This window comes from Gigantopelta aegis, chromosome 15 (genome assembly GCF_016097555.1).
Source record: "Gigantopelta aegis isolate Gae_Host chromosome 15, Gae_host_genome, whole genome shotgun sequence".
Taxonomy (NCBI): Eukaryota; Metazoa; Mollusca; class Gastropoda; order Neomphalida; family Peltospiridae; genus Gigantopelta; species Gigantopelta aegis.
In genome coordinates, this window is record NC_054713.1 from 32,649,881 (window position 1) to 32,665,187 (window position 15,307).

The window sequence follows — 15,307 nt, forward strand, 5'->3', positions numbered from 1 at the left end:
TTGCGACAGCAGACACTTTAGTTTCGATTCGTCCGAACTGGCTTGTCGGCTTAAGCGAGATATGGGAATGCCATGTGTTATGGCTTTTAAAAAAAGATGCTGTACCAACAGTTTTTCTGCGACACAAAACAAATGACAACAAGCCGACGCCATCCACACCGAAACGGCCTTGGGGTGCATATCTTCAATGTCCCAAATTGCGTTATGCTTTCAACTCCGGTCAGTTTGTTTTCTCATGCACAGTTCGTGCAATCATCGAGATCCGATTTGTTGTCGTTTGCATCACGTTCATTTGTGAGATTTTTCTTTACAGTTCGAGAACATTAAAACAATAAAGTACAGACAAGTAAGTATCTATAGCCTAGTCAGTCCCATCCTACAAAAATGTAGGGTTTTTTTGTAAAAAAAAAAGAAGAAAAAAAGAGCTAATTTTGTATGCATCTTAGAAAACAATCGGGTCAGAAATAAATGACTTGTAAATTTCATAGTATGAAAAAAGGCATTCCCTGTAAAACAGACTATAAATACATTAAATTAATTTTACTATACCTTCCCACAGAGAAAACCTTTTTTCATACTATGGAATGTGCTATAAGTTATTTATTTCTGAGCAGACTGTTTTCACAACTGCACACAAAAAATAGTATTGTTTTGTTATTTCCAAAACACTTACTTTTTCTTTTTTTTACGTCAAACTAAAACTGAAATTATTCACACAAAAAAACATCTTCATAGAGGGATGGGACGGACTAAAAGTCGTTTTTGTTTATTTCTTAAAATTGCCGATATCGGGTCCACTTGACTCGTAGAATTCAAGAGTTATTTATCGTCTTTTCTACTACATCATAGTATTAGAACATACAGTGTAGCAAAATAATTCGCACGAAAAGCTAAAGAACAAAACAAGAATACAAGTTGTAAATTAGTGGTAAGCTGTCTCCACGACCATTTTCATCATCATCTGTCAGGCCGGTGGTTCGTCGGAAGATGTTCCAGGTTCAAACTGATAAGGCATTATTTGTTGTGTTGCACAAATATTAGTCCAGTCGTCATTACTACACTATTCATCATCGAAAGAAGAATCGCATGATCAATGAGCTTGGCAGTCCCTGTCGGTCCCACTTTCGCTTGCGCTGGAAGTCATCTCGTGGTAGGTTTCTGTGAAGCGCGTTCCCTTCGTGACGTCACGGCTATTTACAGGCAAATGTTTTTACCGAGAATTTTACTCGGTCGTTTCCGGCAGTGTTCTACGGGAGTGATGTTTTAATACTTTTATGGGCATTTTCGTAATTATTGATTTACATATCAGTGTAAAATATTATTGCAATGAATTAAGAAAGCATTTAATTGTGGAATTTGAAATTTTAGTGTATGGTCTGGCACAGCACTTTAAGAAGTTAGAAAGTGAGAACAATAAACTAAAAAGTGATATTGAATTTCAAAGGACCAAGTTCAATATTTTTAATGAGAAACGTAATAATGAATGCAGCACTCTAAGAGATGAAAACAAGCTGCTTAATGAAAATATTACATACACAAAATCATTACTTAATGATAACACCATTAATATTATATCAACGTATGATGAAGATAAGGAATGTTACACTACTGAAATGCAACTTTGTGTAATGAATTTATTGAGTCAAAGGGTAGGAGTCCATCATGTTGATAATGTTATAAAAGATGTATCTCAGCTCTGTGGGAAAAGTATATCACCTTTACCACCATTGACCACAATTAACAGAATTGGCGACCAGAGAGCTAGTATATCATATATGCAAATGTCTGAAAAACTGGAAAATGTAAAAGAAACAATATTGCAATCAGATGAAACTCGAAAACATGGAGACTGTTATGAGGTATTTTCAATTAGGGATTCAACAGACAAGACTTGGGTTTTAGGTTTGAAAGACACGAGGAATAAGAGTTCTGAAAACTGTTTAGAAACATTGAAAAACATAGTTGAAGATATCAGTGAATATGCCAGTACAAATGTCGGCAATGACATTTTGTCAAATATAAAGAACACAATGTCCAACCGTGCAGCAACAGAAAAGAAATTCCACGAGCTACTAAAGTCTTATCGTAAAGAAATTTTGCCACCATGTTACTCAAACAGGAGTCAGTTTCCAATATGAACAACTTCTATTGTGGCTTGCATATTCTTGTAAATTTTGCTGAACTAGCCGACAAAGTTACTAAAATTTTTGAAGAGAACATGAAAGAAAATGACTTAGGTGCTGATGCCAATTCAGAGACAAAGATGTTTACACATAAAGGTAAAAGCAGCAGTATCTGGTTAGTAAGGACTGCTTGCAAGACACTAGCTCGCGGCGGTGATAAGAGTGGATGTTATTCGGACTTCAGAACATTTATGAATGACAAGGATACAGAAAGTAATAGAAAGAAAAGTAGTGCTTCCCTTCTGGAGCGTTTCAGAGGTAATAGATTCAACATTTTGTTTTATAATGCAGAGATAGTCTTGTACCTGGCAGATGATATTATTAAATTCTTTGAGGTCATCACTCCCTTAAATAGGCAAAAGAAAGCTGTGTATTATGATATGAAAGAAACATTCCATTTGGCTGTGCTAAAAGCGTTGGGTATTTGTTCCAAGTTAGTCACTGCTCCATTCTGGCGTGCAATGGAAGATAAGGACTGGTCACTTGAAAGAGCAAACTCTATTTATCAGAGTTTACTGTCATTCCTTGAACATGATATGGAAAATTCGACAGACATTTTATGTGGTAGCAATGTTCCATTGCCAGAAGGATGATGTATTTGACAGACGTTGTCTCTTCTTCAGCAGGTACTTGCAGCCTGGCATACACTCATTATAAAAGCTGTTGGTGACCATTTAATAGGTGGAAAATTTTCGGATGTTGATGACACCATGTTTTCAGAAACACGGTCTGCACCTCGTGACAACAAATTCCCTGAGAGAGTGTTTTCACTGCTAGCTGCACTTACTAGATTCAGGCCGATAGCATCAACCCTATGTAATGAATGTTACATCATGTTCAGCTTGAACCAAACAGAAGAATGGATTAACTCGTTGCCAAAAGAGGACAAAATAAAGCTGTTAGATGAATCCAGAAAAGAGGGAATAGAAATAAGGAAGAAATTTATTGACAGAACAAAAAGTATTCAACAATGTAGACAAGAGACACTGAAGAAGAAGCGACAAGCAATTGAGAAAAAAGAACACAACAACTACAAAAAACAAGAAACATTGACAAACACCATCTTGTATTACGGACTGGCAAAACCCAGAAACTGTTGACTCCCAATTAAAGACAGTGAAATCTGACATTGAAAAAACCCCTGAAATCTCAGTTAACATTCCGGAAAACAGTGTTGGGACAGCAAGCGGATAAAAAGAGTTTCCAGTTCAGTGAGAAAGGTATGTAGTACAATGTTGCGAAACTTTCGGAAAATGTAAAAATATTAATAAAACTTTGAAAATTACTTCAGCCTCAGGTCAACACGAGAACATATTCTGTGGTAGAGACATCATTCATTATCACATGGTTGATAATAAAAGGACTCGATTTTGCGGAAGGGTCATTTCGACAGTAGCCTACCTGGGCACATAGCATGGTACAACGTTATCTACGATGAAAGAAAGAAATGTTTTATTTAACGACGCACTCAACACATTTTATTTACGGTTATATGGCGTCAGACATATGGTTAAGGACCACACAGATTTTGAGAGGAAACCCGCTGTCGCCACTACATGGGCTACTCTTCCGATTAGCAGCAAGGGATCTTTTATTTGCGCTTCCCACAGGCAGGATAGCACAAACCATGGCCTTTGTTGAACCAGTTATGGATCACTGGTCAGTGCAAGTGGTTTACACCTACCCATTGAGCCTTGCGGAGCACTCACTCAGGGTTTGGAGTCGGTATCTGGATTAAAAATCCCATGCCTCGACTGGGATCCGAACCCAGTACCTACCAGCCTGTAGACCGATGGCCTGCCACGACGCCACCGAGGCCGGTTATCTACGATGACGACATAGCAGTATATGTATACAAATTATCCGATGATTATGAAGCTGGAGATCTGGAATTAGTGGTCGAAGGTAGCAATCAAGATTTTTCAGTTGTCATTTCTCGGTTGGCGCTACCGAGCTGGAAATTAGTAGTAAAAATGAACTGCTAATATGAAAACAGACATTATTTGTAAAACATTAGTTATGGCTATTCAGTACTACGACTACCAGTAGCGCCAACCTAGCCAAATGTTACAGTTAACAGTCACTTGTTGGTTTGCTTGTTACTTGTTGATTTGCTCTTCAGGGGCTTGTTTCACTAAACTTCGTACGACTAAGAAATTCGTGAGTGCCAAACTAATATTTACTGCGCAGTTGCCATTAGCGCCCGCTTCTGAAAAATATTTGGTGGATTTGTTCATATACAATGACCCATATATGTCGGTGAAAATGTGTAGCATTAATGTATCACATTGATGTGTGAAGTAAATTTATAGAAATCTTCGTAAGAATATTTTTATTGTACGAAGTTGGTGAAACGGGCCCCAGCTTGTTCTGTCTATTTCCATCTGTACGTCTATCCATGACCATGTACACTTTCAATAGGAGGCCACTATTTGACCCATCCGTTGGTGGCTGCTAATGGCAGGTTTGACTGTATACTGTATATGCTCAAGTGGCATATTCCAGTATTTTATAAACACAATAATTTGACTTGCACACTATGATCAGTGTCTGCACTGTTTTCCATTCAGTCAGTGTATGATCTACCATGCTTTTAAGAGACTGTAGATCCCGACTAGGCTACAGGAGTGTGCTAGTAGATCAGTCAGACTAGCCACAGGCGTCATAAGCCCAATTGTTCCATTATTTATATTTTGTACATCATTTGATGCACATATAAATTATGAGTGATGTACATAAATAATAAAAAGGTTATTTGGTTTGTATGTGGATATATGCCACTCGTTCAGCCACACCACGATATTGCGCTCCCAAAGTCGCGCAATATCTCACGCTACGAACTCATGCATATATTAAGATACAAATCAAATAGCATATAATTATCTCATTTTAATGGATTTTATGCTTTAAAAGGGAGTATTATAATTAATAGTCATATATATTAATTATTTACAGACAGTGGAACTGAAGAAGAACAGAATAAAACACAAGAAATATAAAGTCTCATCTTGGTAACTTGAATTTTACTGACTAATGGATAACTTTGGTAATTTCTGCCCATGAATTTAACTCATTTGTGGGACCTTATACCCCTAAAATTAGTAATGCATAGATCAGTAAGACTTAATGTCATTAACAGTATATGTCAGTGTGCCAAATGTCATTAAGATATTTTCAAAAAGAAAAAAATTATGGTTGTCGCTAATATAGAGTATTTAGTTATTTCATTTTAATATCACGGCATGTGTGGTTTAAGAATAAAATTAATTAAAGGGACATTCCTGAGTTTGCTGCAATTTTTAAGATGTTGTCGATTAACAGAGACTCTTTGACGTCTGTAATTACATATCAAATATATTTTTTTCGGTATAAAATATTAGTGGCTGTATATTAAACGTGTTTTTGATCGTTGTAATATTTGTACTAGGTTAAACTTCATTTTATTTCCTAAAAAATATTTTTTCGTACGTAGGAAATTATTAGAAGACAAAATCCAGTTGCTTTTTACAAATATTAAGACGACCAGAAAGACATTGAATATACAGACACTAATATTCTAAACAAGAAAATATATTTAATATGTAGGTTTAATCGAAGAAATATTTTATTAGTCGGAAACATCTTACAATGCAGCAAACTCGGGAATGTCCCTTTAACAATTAAAAAAAACAAAAATCATCCATGAGTTACGTTTAAGGGTGTGCACTTTGGATTTTTCTTTGACTTGCCGTTTGGGCGAGTCATGTCAGTACATTAGGACGCAATGGGTACGCTACTTGGACCATTCTAAAAATCAAAATTGGCGTAATCGAAATTCCAAAACTGCGATGCATTCAGCTGGGACTGGATTCCAACACTTCCTCAAAGGAAGGCGGCATTGGCAGAATCAAAGAGTAGCATATACACGTGCATACGCAATTTATTCAATGCTCTAAAAACAACGATGTAGCTATTTCCAGCAATCACATAGGGCATTTGTTTCAATTTTGCTCAATTGGTTTGTAGCTGGGTAAACAAAATCGGTCTAAATGTTTCGAGTACTTTTTAATTTAATAGATTAGTTGGTCCCCAAATTTCTCCAGAAAACACGTAATGGTATGGCTGCATATTATACACACCGGAGAACCAGTCAATTGAATTATTATCAAAAATACCTTTTTGGTTTGTTTCACAAGTACATTATATTTTTAACATTCCGAAATAATTCGTAGCCCAGTGGTAAAACGCTCGCTCGATGCGCGGTCGGTCTGGGATAGATCCCCGCCGGTTGGTCCATTGGGCTATTTCTCGTTCCAGCCATTGTCTACTACCCTGTTTGTGGGATGGTGTATATAAAAAATCCCTTGCTGCTTATTGTAAAGAGTAGCCCATGAAGTGACGACAACGGGTTTCCTCGCTCAATATCTGTGTGGTCTTTAACCATATGTCTGACGCCATATAACCGTACGACGCACACACACACACACATTCTTACTCCACTCAGTGCTTACCCCAAGGTCATCTTTCTTCTTCATTGAAGATACATCGACGCCATATTTCTCACAAACGTTAAGGTCTCACTACACAGATGTCATCTGCCATTGAAACCCATGTTAAACTGCCCAACTTCAAGCGAAGATTGCCCATAGAACGGGTTCTCGTTGGCACTAACAACATACACCATTGCAAACATACATTATATAAGCATTTATTTTCACTCCAAAATTGAGAACATTTCCGTCTCAGTTTTTTGCTATACGACCGCATCTGGCTGTAGTACCGGTCCGAATAGGTGGTTCATTAACCGATTCACTCCGGCTGTCACTTGCGCTATATACCCATGTCCCAAAAGGTCGATGCACAATATTACAAAATAACATGGCAAAATACAGCCAGAAGGCTTACCATTAAGCATACATATTGTTTTAATTCTTCACCATTTGCTAGAAGTGAATATGTGACCCATAACATGTGGTCCCAATTAGGAACTATAGTGGACCGTGATGAATGAACTGTCACCCGGAAGTGATCTGTGTAGTGAGACCTTAAAGTCTAGTGACCGATTTTGTCAAACTTGGTATGAAGTCAGTTTGATAATTTGGGTCATTTACACCATGAAAAGCTATACTAGAGCCATGTAACTTATGAACTCTAACCAATACACCAAAGATAGATGCACCATACCATCCAATAAAACTTCATATCACATTGTTACTCCTCGGTCATCCACACAATAGATGGTCATCAAACAAACAGCCACTATATGGTAATGTATGACCTTGTTGGTAGTTCTGATATGGGGAACATACAAGAAGAAGCTAATTATCTAGTGAGTTCATTAAAAATATTAGTTTCCATCAATTGTTGCTATGGGCAACAATTGTTTCATAATGAAGTGTTGAAATCCTGTTTTTTTCTGTATATTTCAGCATGAAGATCCACATATTATTAATGGCAGATACAAATTCCACTTTCATAGTAGAATACTATGTTATATATTCACAATACCATCAAAACTGTGTGTCATTATGACTGTACATTCGAAAAAAAATCATTATGCACAAAATCACAGAAATTAGGGTGAATTTGGATATTGACCTTGTGACCTTGAATTTTGACCTTTTACAATGAGAAACTCAGTGTTAGACACTCAGATCAATTTATTTATTACATGTAAGTATACTAGAATATACATTTTGACACACACACACCCCTAAAAAATAAAAAGAAAAGAAAAATAAGAAAAATAAATAAAATTGACATGTTTTGCAATATTTACCCAAATAGGGCCCCCATACACTTGGCTGAAATCCACATCGATGTAATTACCTTTTATAAGGATGCTACACTAGTACATTTTCATTTTGGCTTGCTAAACTTATATATTTTGGGATAAACAGTAATTTCATGTTTTACATTATGGTCTCACTACACAGATGTCATCTGCCATTGAAACCCATGTTAAACTGCCCAACTTCAAGCGAAGATTGCCCATAGAACGGGTTCTCGTTGGCACTAACAACATACACCATTGCAAACATACATTATATAAGCATTTATTTTCACTCCAAAATTGAGAACATTTCCGTCTCAGTTTTTTGCTATACGACCGCATCTGGCTGTAGTACCGGTCCGAATAGGTGGTTCATTAACCGATTCACTCCGGCTGTCACTTGCGCTATATACCCATGTCCCAAAAGGTCGATGCACAATATTACAAAATAACATGGGCAAAATACAGCCAGAAGGCTTACCATTAAGCATACATATTGTTTTAATTCTTCACCATTTGCTAGAAGTGAATATGTGACCCATAACATGTGTCCCAATTAGGAACTATAGTGGACCGTGATGAATGAACTGTCACCCGGAAGTGATCTGTGTAGTGAGACCTAAGTAACTTTGCTTTGGGTGGGAGTTGTCTCCCTTGGTTCTCTTCTATCAGCCGATCTGCAACCTAAGACATTAAATAGAGGATAATAAACGAGTTACCAGTTATTATCAAATTATCTCCCGAGTGAAATAATTGTCACATGTCACCAGCTTTAGCTTTAATCGTGTTTTGTTTTGTTGTATTGTATGTGGTCTGATCTGGGACAGAATAAAAATCAATCAGAAGACAAAATGTACCTGCGTATCAAAGACGTTCTGTAGCAAGATGTCAAACTGACATTTCAGTGAAGTGCTGTCGTTGGAAGATGAGTGCATCACCTAGTGGAACAAATGAACTAATAAAATAATGACTAATATATATATATATTAAACGATATTCCCTGATCGAAAGGACTATAGATCAACATACTGATACCATATCAGTATAATATTTAGCAGACATGCATCCATAAATAATACTGTTCAATTTCAAGTTGCTCAACGAAAACATACTCTTTTATCGTATTTGCAATCTTTGACTATAGTCATTCCAAAATTTAGTAACCTGAAGATCAGAAACGGTGTTTACTATTCTGTGACTACTATCTTTTGTTGTTTACACTTATCTAGTAGTTGTCATTTATTAATATTAGTTGTCCATTCTTCTTTTTATAAGAAACAAATAAAAATAAATAACTTTGTTTGAATTTGACTGATTATACAAGCAGTGGAAGTGATCAGAGGCCTAATTCACTAAACTCTCGCAACTTTGCGATCTCGCAGTGCAATGCAAAAAGACTGGCAAAGAGGATGCTTTGTTGTCTAGCAGAGCCTAAGAGAGCTTTGTGAATTAGGCCCCAGGTTCTTCGTAACGATTACATCTTGGGTGATAAACTGATAAACTGAATGTACACTGACTTCATGTAAACGAAACTTGATTATCGTAGCACACCAAAATGTTTCTGAAAATTGTGTAAAAGCCCACAGAAAAAATCTTTAATTAATAAGATGTCAGGACTACGTTCAGTGAGAGTGAACAACGCAAACGTGTGGCTGAAGTCAAACGTAACTCATTGTAAACATGACGGTGTGCGTGAAAAATAAAATCGGAAAATGGCGATTTGACAAAAGGTCACGTCGATCGGATAGAAACACTGACTTAAGTACCTTTATCCTGAAATATCAGATTTCATTTTTCGCCAGTTTGGGGATACGGGAAATATTTTGTTCGCCAGCTGCTGATATTTCCATTAGCCCATGGCGAAATGGCGGTCGGCTGGCGTGAGGAAGGATACAGTATCCTCCCTGATATGGCAGCAACATAGTATTTCAGAGCCTCTGGATTAAAAGATTTCCGGGGGGATGTCCCCCGGACACACCAGCGTCCTGCGCCTTCCATGCTCGTTCGTTCCAAGAATTCTGCCCCACCCCACCCGCTCCAAAACATCCTAGCAACGGCCCCGAGGTTGTGACTTAAAACTGGTGCTTTCTTTAAAGGTGCACTATCACTCTCCATGTCGATACATCTTTTCTGGCATGTCTGCAGGAAGACTGCCACTCTCAAGACAAGTTCCACAAATGAAATGTTTTTAACCCTGCTTAATACAGAACTGCGTGTATATGGTATCCGCGAAAGACTCACCTTCAGAACTTGTATGCCTTCTAACAAGTCCTGTAATCCACCATCTTTAAATATTTGAGGACATGTCAACACATCAAAGAGAAAGACGTGACCGTCCTTTTTGCCCACTTGTAGCAGAGTTAGAGGTCCTGTCTTCGACATGTTAACCCCTTCAGCGTCAATTGACACGTAGTCTTCTTTCATCAGTTCCTCGACGGCAGTTCTTGCCCTGTCCACACTGTCTATTATAGTGTAGGATGACGTCATCTCGCGTAATTGTTAATTGTCTAGAAAAAAAAAGAAACAAAATGGATGGACGGATAAATAAACGAATGGATGGATGGATGGATGGATGGATGGATGTAGAATCGTAGACAATGATGTATATTCTTTTAGGGCTTGAACGTTTTGAATGTCAATTTTTTATTTAAAATTTTAAAATGTAATACAATAGCACATACCAACGGCCTTTGATATAATAGTTTCTGTGCACTGGCTGGAACGATAAATACATGTAGCTCAACGGGCCCACCGGCGAGGATCGATCTCAGACCGACCGCTTTACAACTGGGGTACGTCTCGCCTCTTAATCAATCGGGACCGGCGTCGTGGTTAGGCCATCGGTCAAGAGGCTGGTAGGTACTGGGTTCGGATCCCAGTCGAGGCATGGGATTTTTAATCCAGATACCGACTCCAAACCCTGAGTGAGTGCTCCGCAAGGCTCAATGGGTAGGTGTAAACCACTTGCACCGACCAGTGATCCACAACTGGTTCAGCAAAGGCCATGGTTTGTGCTATCCTGCCTATGGGAAGCGCAAATAAAAGATCCCTTGCTGCTAATCGGAAAGAGTAGCCCATGAAGTGGCGACAGCGGGTTTCCTCTCAAAATCTGTGTGGTCCTTAACCATATGTCTGCCGCCATATAACCGTAAATAAATGTGTTGAGTGCGTCGTTAAATAAAAACATTTCTTTCTTTCTTAATCAATCGGAGACGGGAGCTAGCTCAAGCGATAAGCGCTTGCCTGAGGTAGTTGCGTCGTAGGATTAATTCGCTGATTGTTTTTCCCGTTCCAACCAGTTGCCTACGGCTGGTACACGTATTTCAAAGGCCTTGAATGTGCATATAAAAAGCACCTTGCTGATAATGGAACAGGAGCTGGGCAAAAGAATACCGACTCCGAGTACACAATTGCACTGCACCCAGGGGAAGCTGGACAAAAGAATACCAGCCTACCCTATCGCACCCCCAATCTACACAATTGCACGGGTCTCACCTGGGTTGTCGTGCCACGACCAGAAGCGGCCAGGCCCATTTAAGGGCCCTATGGTCAACCTAGGGAGACACCACAGCACCACAGAGGTCTAATTAACGAGCTACTCTCGATTCACTAATGTCAAAACCTATACTAGCTCTGGAATTTTCTTTTTGACCGACCGTTCAAAATTGCGCCCAATTTCCTCAACCAAATTTGCGCACTTTTTCTCTTTGACATAATACTTTGCGCCATTCAAAATTCCATAGCACCATCACCCCCACCCCCGCCTGCTACCGACCTTGGTCGGGCTGCTGGTGCTCCCTTCCACCTGCCAGTGCAGGTGGTCCCTCCCCCCCCCCCCCCCACCTTTCCTGTCCTGGACGGAGGAGCCAGCCGAGGCCGGCTCTTGCGCCCAGGACAGGCGTGCGCTACAACAGCTTGTTCTGAATGTGCACGTAAAGCCCTATGACCTGACCTGACCTAATGGAACAATATGGCGGGTTTCCTCTGAAGACTAAGAATAAAAATGACCAAAATGTTTTAACATCCAATAGCCGATGATTAATAAATCAGTGTGCTATAGTTGTGTCGTTAAACAAAACAAACTTTAACAGAAAAATATTGAATATCCCACTGACATTCATTCATTTCAACTTATGTTCGTGCTTACATCCATTTAAGGTTCAAGCGCGGTGCCCTAGGCACACACCTCAGCTATCTGGGCTGTCTGTCTAGGACAGTGGGTTCGTTGTTAGAGGTTAGTGAGAGAGAAGGTGTAGTGGCGTTACACCTACCCACTGAGTCGTTAAAACTCGCTCTGGGTGGGAACCCTGTACCTACCAGCCTGTAGTCCGATGGCTTAACCACTACGCCACCGAGGCCTCTCACAGACAAGAGAATGTTAATATGAAAATGACCAAAATGTGATTTCACCGGTTTACGCAGTGGACCCTTCATAATAATTATATCTGCGATCAATACAATGTGATTAAAATTAGCTCCACTGGTCAATAATTATTAGACCAGTAGATCTAATTTTAATCAGCTTGTGAGCAATCTACCTTCATCTCGATCGCTCCGCATTCAACCTCTTTACCGCCCCCCCCCCCCCCCCCCCCCCGTTCATTTTCTCCTGTTTACAGACTTGCGGTGTTCTATTCAGCAATTCAATTGATGGAAACAATCATTATATCGGTGTGTAGAAGAAGTGTGTGTGCTATTATTGCCTATTCACTGGTGCGTTCAAAGAAATGACACCAGAGTAATAGATATTTACGTCTCAGATGGCGTAAACCATACACACACAAACTCCGTATCCTAGGTTGACCTATATACGTGTACAAGAATGAACGAATGAATGAATGAATGAATGAATGTTTAACGACACCCCAGCACGAAAAATACATCGGCTGTTGGGTGTCAAACTATGGTAATGCAAAATAAGTTGATGATCAACATCAATATAAAAATTCAAGATTTAAATAAAAACAGTGTAAAGAACTGTGCAAAAATACAAATATCACAAACAGATACTGACTTTTACTCAAAATTTCAATTTGTGCTGTATTGGCCGTTCTCAAAGAGAATGTTACACCCCTGCACCACGGTGAGGTTACAGCACGCGCAGGGGATGTGTACAAGAATATTTGTGTCAGTGTATGTTGTTTTGTTTTTCAAATATATTATCATTTGTAATAGTCGAAGCACTAAATCGAAGATTAATTGAGAAAATATCTAAATACTAGTACATTCAAAAACTCTAACCATATATACAACTTTGATTTCTCATATATTTCCCAGCTCTTATGTCATTCTATCGGGGGGTGCATTTCAACTGGCGAAGACCTGTTTGTTTAATACCACAGAAATTTTGACTGCACCACGACTGATATATCAATGGCTTTGGTATGTGCTATCCTGTCTGTGAGGTGGTGCATATAAACGATCCCTTGCTACTAATCGGAAAGAGTAACCCATTGCATAGGGGCAGCGGGTTTCTTCTCTAAGACTATATGTCGGAATTACTAAATATTTTTCACCCAGTAGCCGATGATTAATAAATCACCTTTTTTAACTGTCGGCGTCAAGGAACTGTCCTGAGGTTACTGCCAGTTTAAAATATTTCCGACTGATAGAACCTTTTCTGATCAAAAGTAAAGTTTGTTTTATTTAACGACGCCACTAGAGCACATTGATTTTTAATCTTATCATCGGCTATTGGACGTCAAACATATGGTCATTCTGACATTGTTTTTTTTAGAGGAAACCCGCTGTCGCCACATAGGCTACTCTTTTTTTACGACAGGCAGCAAGGGATCTTTTATTTGCGCTTCCCACAGGCAGGATAGCACAAACCATGGCCTTTGTTGAACCAGTTATGGATCACTGGTCGGTGCAAGTGGTTTACACCTACCCATTGAGCCTTGCGGAGCACTCACTCAGGGTTTGGAGTCGGTATCTGGATTAAAAATCCCATGCCTCGACTGGGATCCGAACCCAGTACCTACCAGCCTGTAGACCGATGGCCTGCCACGACGCCACCGAGGCCGGTCCTTTTCTGATCACTACAATTACAAATTATATTAATAGACATATATAATATCTGTGTGTCTTCTAGTATGTATGCATATATATGTAATACTAAACGAGCTTTCCTGTTATACCATTTTTAAGAAATGAGTAAAGAGTTTTGGTATATAACGAGCGAAAGCGAGTCAGTTACCAACACTTTTCACGAGCTTCATAAAAATGGTATAACAGGCAAGCTAGTTTAATATTTTATTTATTACAATCCAACTGCAAACAAGCCGAAACGCAGAAGTAAGCAGATGTCGAGACCTACTACATTTTATCTTTTTACGAATTAGGTCAGCAAGTGATCTACGTCACGCCATTATTACACTAGTTAGATATTGAGTGATTGTTATGACATGAGCAATATCTTACACTGGTGTCCAATAAATAAACACATATATTATTATTATTTTGTTTTTAAACTTCATTTTATTTCCTAAAATATATTTTGCTCATACGTTGGACAATTTTGGGAAATAAAATTATTTGCACACTACATTTTATAAAAATCATTACATACATACATAGTGTGGGTTGAATCCCCCTGCCCCAAATTGGATTGCACCCCCATAATATCCTGACTCCGTCAGTGTTTCCGCTGTAAATATATTACCAAATGTGTGACATCTAATAGCCAATGATTAATAAATCAATGTGCTCTAGTGCTGTCGTTAAACAAAGAGGATTTGTTTAGTTACGGCAAAAATAGATATCGTTTGCAATACAGCCAAAATAGTAACATTATTCTCGCTTTTGTCTTTGTAACAGTATTAGTATAACACGCTACGCAACCGTACGGTAAACAATAAACAAACAAGACGAACGACAATGAATGAAATATAAATAAATAAATACTCAACTCACCTAATACCGATTGTTGTTTGTTTTACGTTTTAGGATAGTAATATCCGTTGTTTCCCAATACTGCGTTTAATTTATAAACCCGACAACACGTCTATTTATAATGATTATAGCATTAAATTTCCACGAAATTCGTGTATGGTCCAATGACATACCTGGATATGGGTGTTTTTATATATATACACCCCAGCAAAAGTTAAGGACAACACGACTTTGCTGTGGTGTATAGATTAAAACCCAATCGACCATCTGTGGGGCATATTGGATCGACGCTTGGACTTTCACAAATATGGAATATGAAAAAAAAAGTGAGACAAAAACACTTACAGGAATGGTAGTCATTCCCCTTGATGCAAATTAACCGATTTACCACAACTGCATTGTTGTCAGTTGTTCACTGTTGGGTGAGTGATTTAGCTCAGTCGGTTGAGGTGCCTGCGTCGCAGGATCTAACCACCTC

General features: G+C 38.6%; 1 protein-coding gene across 1 annotated transcript in view; it reads right to left on the reverse strand.

Moving 5' to 3' along the window:
• LOC121389774 overlaps positions 1-14,968 on the reverse strand; it is a 31,954-nt gene extending 16,986 nt beyond the window's left edge. Inside the window, exons 1-5 of the mRNA XM_041521422.1 lie at positions 14,851-14,968; positions 10,177-10,442; positions 8,793-8,873; positions 8,500-8,619; positions 6,674-6,730 (exon numbers count right to left, since the gene is read on the reverse strand). Of these exons, the coding sequence (XP_041377356.1) occupies positions 6,674-6,730; positions 8,500-8,619; positions 8,793-8,873; positions 10,177-10,422 (504 nt within the window). The 5' untranslated portion in view covers positions 10,423-10,442; positions 14,851-14,968. The remainder of the gene's footprint in view (positions 1-6,673; positions 6,731-8,499; positions 8,620-8,792; positions 8,874-10,176; positions 10,443-14,850) is intronic.
• Between the last annotated feature and the right edge of the window lie 339 nt (positions 14,969-15,307).